This window comes from Haliotis cracherodii, unplaced genomic scaffold (assembly GCF_022045235.1).
Source record: "Haliotis cracherodii isolate W230 unplaced genomic scaffold, xgHalCrac1.p SCAF_2, whole genome shotgun sequence".
Lineage (NCBI taxonomy): Eukaryota > Metazoa > Mollusca > Gastropoda > Lepetellida > Haliotidae > Haliotis > Haliotis cracherodii.
The window spans coordinates 13,539,441-13,550,944 of record NW_027266275.1 but is presented as its reverse complement, the minus strand read 5'-3'; the positions used below and the strand labels follow the sequence as shown (position 1 = coordinate 13,550,944).

General features: G+C 39.7%; 1 protein-coding gene and 1 pseudogene across 1 annotated transcript; both read left to right on the top strand.

The window, feature by feature from the left end:
- The first annotated feature begins 1,347 nt into the window (after window positions 1-1,347).
- On the top strand, window positions 1,348-3,417 carry LOC139467460 (integrase/recombinase xerD homolog; annotated as a pseudogene).
- A 1,042-nt stretch (window positions 3,418-4,459) lies between these two features.
- LOC139467459 (retinol dehydrogenase 16-like) lies at window positions 4,460-11,266 on the top strand. The gene is made up of 6 exons (XM_071249008.1): window positions 4,460-4,667; window positions 5,041-5,241; window positions 7,066-7,218; window positions 7,649-7,842; window positions 10,401-10,637; window positions 11,168-11,266. Exons 1-6 carry the CDS (start codon window positions 4,460-4,462, stop codon window positions 11,264-11,266), a joined length of 1,092 nt encoding a protein of 363 aa, XP_071105109.1.
- The last annotated feature ends 238 nt before the right edge of the window (window positions 11,267-11,504 follow it).

The following is an 11,504-nucleotide window of genomic DNA, read 5'->3' as shown; positions in this document are numbered from 1 at the left end:
GGGGGTGATTGAGGGCAGATATTTCTTTTAGAAGCCTGACATTAATTTTGTCAATCACAGCTTCAAGATATTTATGTGAACCTTTGTTATGAAACAGTTATGAAACAGTTATGAAGGGATGATTGATAAGTTCCTGACCCTCACATAGAAGGAATTGAGTAAGAGTGAATTCTTTTGCTGTTGATTTTACATATCAGAGGGGTACATCCTAAAAAACTGTCAAATTAGCAAACTATTTGCAAGTCATTAATATTAGCAGTACACGTTGAACGTGCAGTGATCGAGTCAAAAGTCATTAACGAAAACCACAAGGGAAGGATGCCCCTTTCTATGTCAGCTTAAAGAGATAGTCATTAGAATGTAAGCATTACAGGGAGTGCCTTGAAACCGAACCCTGACCTGAAAGGCCTGTACCGCCAGCAACTCCAGAAATGAATGACCGACCAGCGAATGAATGAGCCTCATATTGCTAGTTCAGTATGCATTTCCCAGGAGAGGACACTTCATTATAACAGAAAATCTGGCAATGACGAAAGTATCAACTCGTCGGGTTCCAAAGCTTCTGACAAAACACACGCCATGCACAACATGTCTCGTGATAATCTAGCTATGTTTGAAACTGATACAAATAGTTCTTGCACTGATTTGTGACCAAGGGGGAAACCTGGGTTTAAACAACAATCACAACAAAGCGTTTGACATCACACCACCAAACAAGGCAAAGACTGTCCCATCAGCTGGGAAAATTAAGGCCCTCTGTGTTCTGGGATGCTGAGGGTGTCATTTTAAAAAAAGACAGATAATAAACGGAGCATATTATGCTGAGCTTTTGAGGCAAATAAAGGGGTGAAATTAAGACTTCGCGACTTGGTAGGCTGATAAAGGTGTCCTCTTCCATCAGGACAATGCACCAGTGCGGAAGTCAGGCTTTGCCATGGCTACTGTTCACAACTGTAGCTTTGAACTCCTTATTCTCCTGATCTGGCTCTGTCATACTTCTATCTGTTGCAAAACATGACGAAACTCCAACCCGAACCAAATTCGATCGAAAGACGACGTCATAGCATATGTGGAGACAGCCAAGAGAAGGACTGCTACGAAACTGGTATAAAATCATGATATTGTTGAAAAGGAAATGATAATGTCCTTTGTGAAGTAGTTCTTCGTGGAGCTCGGAACATACCCATCACCCCTTGTATTGTATTTCTCGTCTTGAGAAACATCACAACTCACCCATAGGTAGTTTTGCTGTCATTATATGCGTTGTGTCGACTTGTAGCTGTTCATAAAAAGGCTTATCAGTGTTATTAATATTACTGGCTACATTGCACACCTATGCATGCCGAAATGGCTGATTCACGAGCAACAATGACATTTACAGTTTGCTTTCAATGGCTGTAGCAGATTAAATTATGAGCATGTAATACATGCATTTTAGTGATCGTCATGGAAACAACATTGCAGTTTCACGTTCCTTTTGGTTTACGAAATTTCTTTCAAAATCGTGATATCGGAAGTCTGAGTGTACAAAGGACACTGAATGGTAGAAATATCATGCTTGCATCCAATTAATTTTGTAATACATATGTGACTATTGCAATTTTTCAATGGAGCTTCCTGGTCAATCATGTTTTTAGTGGATAGTCTGCGATCTGAGCTTGGTAGTAGTTCCAAGGGAGATATCGGACATATTGAAGTCATTACAGACAGACTGACGGAGGGGCGATAATATGTCTCTCGTTTAAAGGAGGAATAAGATAGAAATCATTTTCTCCTAGCGGCATGTCAATCACAGTGATTATGTGCCCCTAGGTGGCGTGATTAAGGGAGTATATAAGGGGTAGTACAATTTTTAATTGTTCTCTCTCTGTGCATGCACGGCCTCACACTTGTTTTCTTTAATATGGATACAGAAGCTAAACTGGACGCCATTTTGCAACAGCTCAATTCGAATAGAACAGAGTTAATGAGAAGATTGGTTCATTGGGGGAAGAGTTTATTCAGACGTCAAGAGATTTAAAGAAGTTGAAAGTAGAAAAAGATTTTACATGGTCAAGAGAAGGGAATAAAATTCAATTCAACTTTAATCAGGACAGTATAGATTGTCTCAAGAAAATTCTGGGAGATATCCAGTCTTCTCGTCTGGACGAAGCAGACGTTTCCGTAACGTCAGAGCTCGACAGGATCAACAGAAGTAAAAAGCTTATCAAAATAGCAGATACATCTGAAGGTGGGTTGGAAACAGTCAAGAACTATGTTTCTGATGAGCTGGCGGATGATTCCGATGACGACAAACGTATCAACAGAGCTGAAAGCAAAGCTATCCGCAAACTCAAGCAGAAACGTGCCAGGCAAGCGCCCTACTCTACAAATAGGTCAAGACGTTCGGCGACTGTCACCCATCCCGTGCAAGTTGCTGTTCAACATGGTTCTACTTTACATCTTATGCAGCCAATCACAAACCAGCTTTTTCGTGTTTATTAGCTTTCACCGGATTTTTAAGATCTGCAGAATTAATTCATATATCTCGATCTGATATTTTGTTTTATAAGTCACATATGATTGTTTTTATTGAAAAGTCAAAGACGGATTTATACAGGGATGGCGCATGGCTTGTTATTAGTAGGACAGATTCCAAGCTGTGTCCAGTAGCTTGTGTGGAGATATATTTACAAGCTGCATCTATTCATCCTGATTGTGATCAGTACATATTCAGGAATGTAAGCAAATGTCGTTCAGGCTATGTTCTTAAAAAGGACAATGCTCCACTGTCTTATACCAGGTTAGGGGAACTATTTATTGATGCTTTAACTCCCTTTTGTTGACAATATCAAGAAGTATGGTCTGCAAAGCTTACGCAGTGGTGGTGCTACTGCAGCTGCAAATAATGGCATACTAGATCGTATGTTCAAACGACATGGTCGTTGGAGAAGCGAAAACGCTAGAGATGGTTACATCAAAGATAGTATTGATAACAGAATGAAAGTATCACTTTCCTTAGGCCCATAACTTTCTTTGTACATCTCGGCCGTGTATCACACAGCGTATTCCTATGTTAATGGTGTTGTGTCTTGATTAAGTGTGTATAGGATAAGGAGAAATAATATTTCTCTCGGTTGAAGAATGAATAAGATAGAAATTATTTTTTCCTAGCGGTATGTCAATCACGGTGATTATGTGCCCCTAGGTAGCGTGATTAAGGGAGTATATAAGGGGTAGTACAATTTTGAATTGTTCTCTCTCGCTCACTGTGCATGCACGGCCTCACACGTGTTTCTTATATTTATTTGATGAACATGTATATAACATTTTTTTTAAAAACGTGTTCTTCATTTTATGATTTATTGATTTCATGTGTTGCAGATAATCGTAGAAATGGAAGGCACATTTGAGGGTAATTTGTACTGTTGTAAGTGATGCTATTGCTTGGCTGGCGAGTCTTTACAATACAGCGTTGCTTCATTGAGAAAGTCCATAGTTGGATGCAGGGATGTTGCTTGGCCGGTGGGCCTTTATAATACAGCGTTGTTTTATTGTGAAAGTGTACATTGTTGGATGCAATGATATTGCTTGGCCAGCGGGCCTTTATAATACAGCGTTGCTTTATTGTGAAAGTGTGCATTGTTAGATGCAATGAAATCGCTTAGCTGGCGAGCCCTTATGATACAGCGTTGTTTTATTGTGAAAGTGTGCATTGTTGGATGCAATGATATTGCTTGGCCGGCGGGCCTTTATAATACAGTCTTGCTTTATGCATGATGTGTAATTTGTACATCTGTTAAAACTATCATTCTGCTTCAGAGCCCTTATATCACATATCTTCAAAATAAGACCATATATACTAAGCTGAAGAGCCTTGATAATACTGCATATACTATGCGAGTTGCACTGTATATAATAAATTATAAAATTCATTTGTAACATGATGTTCATGAATTGTTTGTATTTCTGATTTGCATATACATGTCATGAGTATACTGTATACCCTCCAGTATTTGCTGCTGCATCCGTTGAGGGAACATGGTTCAAGATGTTTTCTTAAAAAAGTTTTTATATCTGGTTTTACGTGTCGGGCTTCAGCAAAATATAAATACTCATAGCATATTGCTGACCATGTATATACAAATGTGTGGAAATGAATATCTTTGTATTTTACTATACGCAAATAAATCTGCATTGTATCACACTGCGTATTCGCATGTTACTGGTGTTGTGTCTTGATTAAGTATGTATGTGATAAGGAGAAGACGACGTGACATGGCGTAAACCCATTTTAACCCATAGTTCAGGTGGATCACATGATTTACGCATTTAAACACGAATTAGGTCAAAGAGGCGTAACACAACTTTTGCGGTATGAACTGGTTTTATCACAGTGGGTATATCACTGGATTAATCAACTTGAATTGACCTACTGACCTATTATCCTTAGAGGGAATCCCTTTCTCTCTGGTAGATCATGTCTACTTCGTTTGGTCTCTGCGTCTTCGAGACTATTTTATGCGTGTCGTTTATATTGCTGGTATTCGTATCAGTATGTGGTCATACTGTCTACACTTGTCTACTCGGTGCTGTGCTATATGTCTGTTACTGGATCATACGCAAAGTAGGCAGAAACAGGGTTGACATACATGGAAAATACGTTCTTATTACGGGGTGCGATACAGGTAAGTCTCCACGTCATTTAGATATTTCAAGATAGGTTTAAACTATACATGTAAAAAAATAAGAAAGCCTGCTTAAATAGCAAAACATAATGGTTTGTTCAAACATGTCATCTTATTTGTTGTCCAGACACCAGGAGGTCAAGACTATTTTCGTAAGAAGTTGCTAATGTAAACAAAGAGAAGACTAACTAAATACATAAAAATGGAAAATATACACAATTACATCATTATGGAAAGATGCGGTGTATCTGTTCTTGTAAGTTGTAAGGGGGTGTAATGTTATGATTCCACAATTTCGGTATATCAGACATTGAAGTTATATTGTCCCTGATGTCAAGCTTAACTTCCACATAATGACCAATGTCATATACAGGCTTTGGAAACAGCCTTGCTAGATTAATGGACATCAAGGGACTGAACGTCATCGCTGCGTGTCTCTCGGTGGAAAGTGATGGTGCCAAGCAGTTGAAGACAACAGGAAGCAGGCGCATGTGTGTTTTACAGCTTGACGTAACTTCGGACGAAAGTGTTGCTTCTTGTCTTCAGAGGGTGAAGACTCTATGTCACAAAGAAGGTACATGTACATTGTGTAATCTTAAATACACTTTATATGTTACAATGTTGTTGACCGCCTTCGTCGTGTAGTTGATATAGCGTCTGCCAGAAGAACAAAAGGTCAGATGTTCGATCACCTGGCCTACCAAAAAGACGTTGAAAGATGGTGCTTGTTGTTATCCTGCTTGGAGTTCGCCATTTAAGGATAAGGATAAAATAAGGACCGGTCGGCTCAGTGTCAGTATGATGTGTTTGAGTGGGATATACATGTTTATCATATAATGGGTAGGTTTCTCGGCAGGATAAAGCCAACGGATAAAAACGATATCCGTTGGGGTCATATGCGGATAGAGATGCAAATATCAATGGTCAAGTAGGGACTACTTTCAGTGTTTACAAACCAAAATGGCGTCGCCCTTGTCATTTGGCGATCGAGTCAGAATTAACCATCGTGAATATGGATAAACTAAAGGGATAATTGCTATCATTATCAAAAGAACAGTCTAACATACTGAAAATCAGTGTCTAACTGTGATGTAGTTAAGGCATTTTATAACTTTTGGCAACTTTTGAGATATAAATTTCGAAACAATTTTGCAAGGGCACTAGGCCCAGCCAAGTGGGATCAGTAGCCATATCTGTGCTTGTCGACCTCTGCGACTTGAAACCTTTTCCACAAATTAAAATAGTTAGATTTGGCCGAAATATGTTTGAATGGTTACCTTGTTTCGTTTTGTCGCTCTGTGTGCATCTGACTGTACTTGACGTTATGACAGAACAGACCGACTGTCAACAACGTCTGACCGTGGCGGTGACGTCTCATAGACAAGGGTTAGAGTAGCTTCCCTTTGACAAAGGGCAGTTACTCTAGCGGACAGACCGATGGATTGCCGCGAAATGCAAGTAAAAACAATTGTTGTTTTGCATATATGTTGCTTCGCCACTGTATAAGAAACAGATTTTAGTTGGAGCTATATTGGCTACTGTCACTGTCCGACTGACACATCACTTACCCTGTGACGTAATAAATTTTAATGCGCGCATTCCAGGAAAACTCGCAATGTTTCGGTAATGTTTGTAAGAGAGGGAGAGCTATTTTCAAGCACAGAATTAAAGAATGACATTATATGATAAAGAGGTTATCACGCTTGTGTGTTTAGGGATGGTAAATATCCTGTATTAGGAATAAACACTATGTATTTAGCTCGCCAAGGCTCGCAAAATACAATGTTTATTCCTAATGCAGGATATTTACCATCCCCAAACACACTCGCGTGATAACCTCTATTTAACTGAAACAAAATACCGGTGAAAATCAGAACGGGAATCAGGCCCCCCAAAAACGCAGTCCAATTCCAAGGAAACATATGATTAAAGCTAGTGGGTCAACTTAACCACCAAATACCTCAAACCCGTGGCTTTGGACAACATCAATTTTTGAGGTATGACTGAAAACTATAAATGACCTGTAAGTAGTAGTAGTAGAATGTTGTTTAAAGGCTGCACTCAGCAATATTCCAGCTATGTGACGGCAGTCTGTGATTGACATCATGAGTATCGATCCACGCAATTAGGGTACGATGACATGCATCAACCAGGTCAGCGAGTCTGACCACCCGATCCCGTCAGTCGCCTCTTACGACAAGCATGAGTTGCTGAAGACAAATATTCTACCCCGGAATCTTCACAGGACGTAACCTGTAAATAATGACATTTTGTATTAAAATATCCTCTTTGGTTTCTGAAAACAAGTAACGGTTTAGCAATGGGCTTGGTTTAGCGCCGTTTTATGCAGTAATTTGTGTAAATCACATTACTTGAAAATTAAAATGTTACGTTTCAGGATTATGGGCCTTGATAAACAATGCTGGCATACTATACACAGGGGATGTGGAAGTACAGACAATGGCTGTCTACAGGAGAGTTGCAGAAGTCAATTTGTTTGGTATGGTGCGAATATGCAAGGCGTTTCTACCTCTAGTGAGGCAAAGAAAAGGTCAGGGACTCATTTTTTTTATATATAATATTCACATCGCTGACATAATTCGAATTTATGAATACGTATACACATAAATGCTACGTTCGATTTGCATGCGATTATATCTACAGAATATACTTAAGTAATAATAACAGGGGTTTTTTTTGCAAACATGAGACACCAGAGAAAAACCTTGGGAAAAGGCTAGGAACGTTTTATACTTAATGTATTCATACTGAGATAATTCGAATTTATTAAAAAGTATAAACATAAATCATACTGTCATTAGATGCTGCCATACCAACGAAATATATTAATATCAAAATGTGTATAGCTCTTGCCAATGCATGTAACAATGTCTCACTATGTTTTTGACAATCCGAAATGAAAGAAATGATCTAATTGTGGTAATCTCCATAAATGACCAATTCTGTGATCTTTTCTCCAGGACGCGTAATCAACGTAACCAGTGTCCGTGGTCTACTGGCAGGTCCCGCTCACTCAGCTTACGTCATGAGTAAGTTTGGTGCAGAAGGATTCACAGACTGTTTGAGGCTGGAGATGAGGAGGTTCGGGGTCAAGGTCATCCTTATACAACCCGGGAGTTTTGGGCTGAGCACTGGCTTATTTAGTGTGGAGAACGTGAGTAATACTTACAGTGTATACATTGTCAATTAACTAATTTTTATTTAAACATTAATTAAACAATCCCCTCCATATGTATATACTGAACCGCAAAAGAAACGTCATCCCAAGTAACATTGCGTGAAATTTTGTCATTTAAATATCAGGGTAATTTGTGTAAGTTTATAAAATTTAACATTACCTTTTCCGGAAAAATGAAATTTGATGATAAAAGACAAAGCAGATGTCAATAAATCCGAACGCCCAAACGCATCACGGCAACGGTAATTTACCCGATGCACGTGAGTTCTATGCAAATTGAAATGCACATGCGTTCCCCCATTTCTTGCCCTATAAAAATCCACCCAGCTGGGATAACATTCATTCGTTACTGAATTGCTACCACATGCCAAGATTGACAAGAAATCAGTGACACTAAGCCATTGGACGATTTCAACCTGGACAAACCGCCAGGCCAGTAGCCAATGCATTTGAAGTCCATGTAAGGACCATATACAGGCTCCAGCAACGGTACCAGACCACCAACATTACAGATGACCGACCACGTCGTAGAAGACCAAAGGTCACCATCCGACGTCAGAATTGTCAGATTGTGCGACAGCATCTTCAAGATCGCTTTGTTACTGCTGCGGAAACTGCTCGACAGACCATGGGGACACACCAGCGACACATTAGTGCGGACACCGTGCGTCGACGATTGACGAGCAGACACTTTCACTGTCACAGGCCACAGTGGTGGTCCGAGCATCATGGTGTGGGGTGGAATTGGTCTTGCACAGAGGGTCGGCTCTGTGGTCTTCCAGAACATCGGTCCAGGGAGAGGCAATGGTGTCACAGCAGCTCAGTACGTTGATCAAGTCTTGAGACCATACCCCATTTGGCACGTCGCTGCAAGAACGAGTCTGAGTATGATAACACTCGTGCCCACACTGCGAGAGCAACAAGAGATTTCCTCCAGCAGAATGGCATCAGAACCATGCAGTGGCCTGCCCTCAGTCCCGATTTAAATCCCACTCAGCACCCGTGGGACGAGATTCAAAGACGGCTGAATGACGTCCGACCAAGGCTGACAACTGGAGCTGAACTGCGTCAAGCGTTCCTCAGAGTGCCTAAGGCCTTCATCAACCGCCTCATCCATTCCATGCATCGACTTTGCACGGCAGTCATCAATTCACATGGCGGACACACGAGATGCTGACTTGTGATGCCATTTTCTCAGGGACTAGTGTTGTGTTTCACAATAAGAACATTTGACACTTTACTTTCAACCTTGATGATCAGATTAGCCAAGTTTCATCTTTTTCAATATGTCTCAAAGTATGTTTACAGTGTTTAAAGGTTTCTCATATATCCATTCTATTCATGGTGAGGTTTCTTTTGCGGTTCAGTATATATATATTTACTTATTTATTTATTTATTTATTTATATCATATCATATCATATCATATCATATCATATCATATCATATCATATCATATCATATCATATCATATCATATATTATATTATATTATATATATATAATTTCATATATATATCTGAAATACTGAGGGATGAGCAAAACACAATACATGTACTGGAATATATTTATATATGAATAAAGCGACAAAACCCTTTCCATATCCAATAGAAATCTCTGCATAAGGCAGAGTCTATTGACAATTCCGACTATATCATGAGCATGTGTTTATGAATCACTATCAAATAGTAATGATACCAGGTGTTTACGAAAAGGTGAGCGTATCCTGCCCCACCAGTGGCACCCGTCATAAACACATACACAGGCAAGTCAATTGTTCACCTGAAAGAACACTGAAACATGTGGTACAAGTCAAAATAAGGAATTTCATCGGACATCACTTTTGTCACTGATGCGTCAAATTTGGAAATGTCCTCCACATGTCTACCATAAAAAATTTTGAAAGCTTTACTGAGGCCTTGAATGTTGTAACCTTGATCAAACAAATTCTAACCAAGAGTTACATGACCCTCTTTGAAATCTTTGTAGAAAGAGCATGCTCGATTGTTTCTCAAAAGTTGCGAAATGTAATCACCAAAGGCTTCAGTATTGCTCGGTATGAAGGGTAAGTTGACTGTTCGAACGTTGAAGTCATCCCTATTGTCATACAGTCTTGTGGAGAGTGTTTCGTCACTCTGAATCTTTATACATAGATCTAAATATGAAACAGATAAGGCGGTCTATTTATAGTTATTTCTAGTTCGCGTGGGTTAATCAGTGGAAGGGAATTGGATATTTAATTGTTTATCAACGATATCAAATCATCGACATACCTGAAGCTTAAAATGGCCAAATCACTTTGTTTTGTCTTTGCCAATCCGAACAGAATTTCCGATTCATATGCAGAAAGAACAGATCCGCATGAGGGAGGGGGGACAATTGGTACCCATGGGGATGCCTACTTCTTGTCACACACGCGCTATAGAACTGCAATCATCTTGAACATTTCCGAGCTTTAATCACCTCGACGGTATTTTGCAAACCATTAGATTGAGGTACTCACTCTCGTTTGTTTAACATTTGTCCTTAATCACAGGTTCGGCGCCAAAAGGTGGCGTACCAGCAGTTAATAGACTCTGTAGATGATGAAACACGGGCGGCCTATGGGCAGGACTATTTGGATACATATCTGCGCGTACCCAAAATGAACTCAAAATCCTCTGACAAAGATCTCAAGAGAGTTTTGGATGCATTCGAGGATGCCATATTGAGCACTAACCCAGACAGCCGATACCTTGTGGATGGAATTCGCCACTGGATTGACGTATTATGTGTAGGTCAAACCTTTTTATATTCAATTTGTCATTAATGTCAACAACATACAATCATCCTTTTGAAGCTACTGCAAAAAATACTATTCTTATTTACTGTTACCAAGACTGCACTTTTAGCAGGAATGCAACTATTCCCTGGTCCAGTCCAAAGCATAACGCGGGTCATGGGTAGCCTCGTCATCTAAGTTACAACAATTCCAGAACAGTTGCTGCCCTTTGTCGTGTTAGGATCCGACGATCATTGGTTCAAAATCAGTGTGCCTTGGTTTTGTGAGCACATCTGCATACGACAGTCAATGATGTTAAGTGGTAACGTTTAAATCCTGTATGTACTGTTATATCTTGGCGTGTCAGCTAAAGGTGAGCATGATGATGGCTTTAGACGTTGACAGCTATAGAGAAAGTTACAGTTGAGATACCACACATTTATAATTGAAATACACTTTAGTTCTTACGCTGTTTCAGCTGAAACTAATCGACAACTAATGCTGTTATATATATGTTACTATAGCTTGAAGTATTTTGATAGATGATGGCACGACTACGCAACGTTCTCCCCGTGTCGTTGATGGATGCTCTTTACCTCTGGCTCCAGCCAATGCCAAAAGAAGCCTTCCATAAAACTTAATCGTGAAGTAAGGTATTATTATACCTAGCCAATGTAATGGATCATTTATGATTTGAATAATAAACTGAAGTTGCTTTGCTCGAGGTATTGCGTTGCTTGTCTTCAAACGTAACACAGTCTATGCACTAAAACAACATACTCTCTAGCTATTATTCCCTAAAGGCGTCTGTCACTGTAGGCATTAGTAGACCTAACCACTGCAACAACTACTGCGAGATGTCACCATAATAGTTAAAGT

What these genes read in the sequence shown, in the direction of transcription:
- LOC139467459 (XM_071249008.1), top strand. Translation starts at nt 4,460, where the DNA reads ATGTCTACTTCGTTTGGTCTCTGCGTCTTCGAGACTATTTTATGCGTG. An exon ending in TATTACGGGGTGCGATACAG is followed by an intron (nt 4,668 to 5,040) that starts GTAAGTCTCCAC and finishes TGTCATATACAG; the next exon opens with GCTTTGGAAACAGCCTTGCT. An exon ending in TCTAGTGAGGCAAAGAAAAG is followed by an intron (nt 7,219 to 7,648) that starts GTCAGGGACTCA and finishes TCTTTTCTCCAG; the next exon opens with GACGCGTAATCAACGTAACC.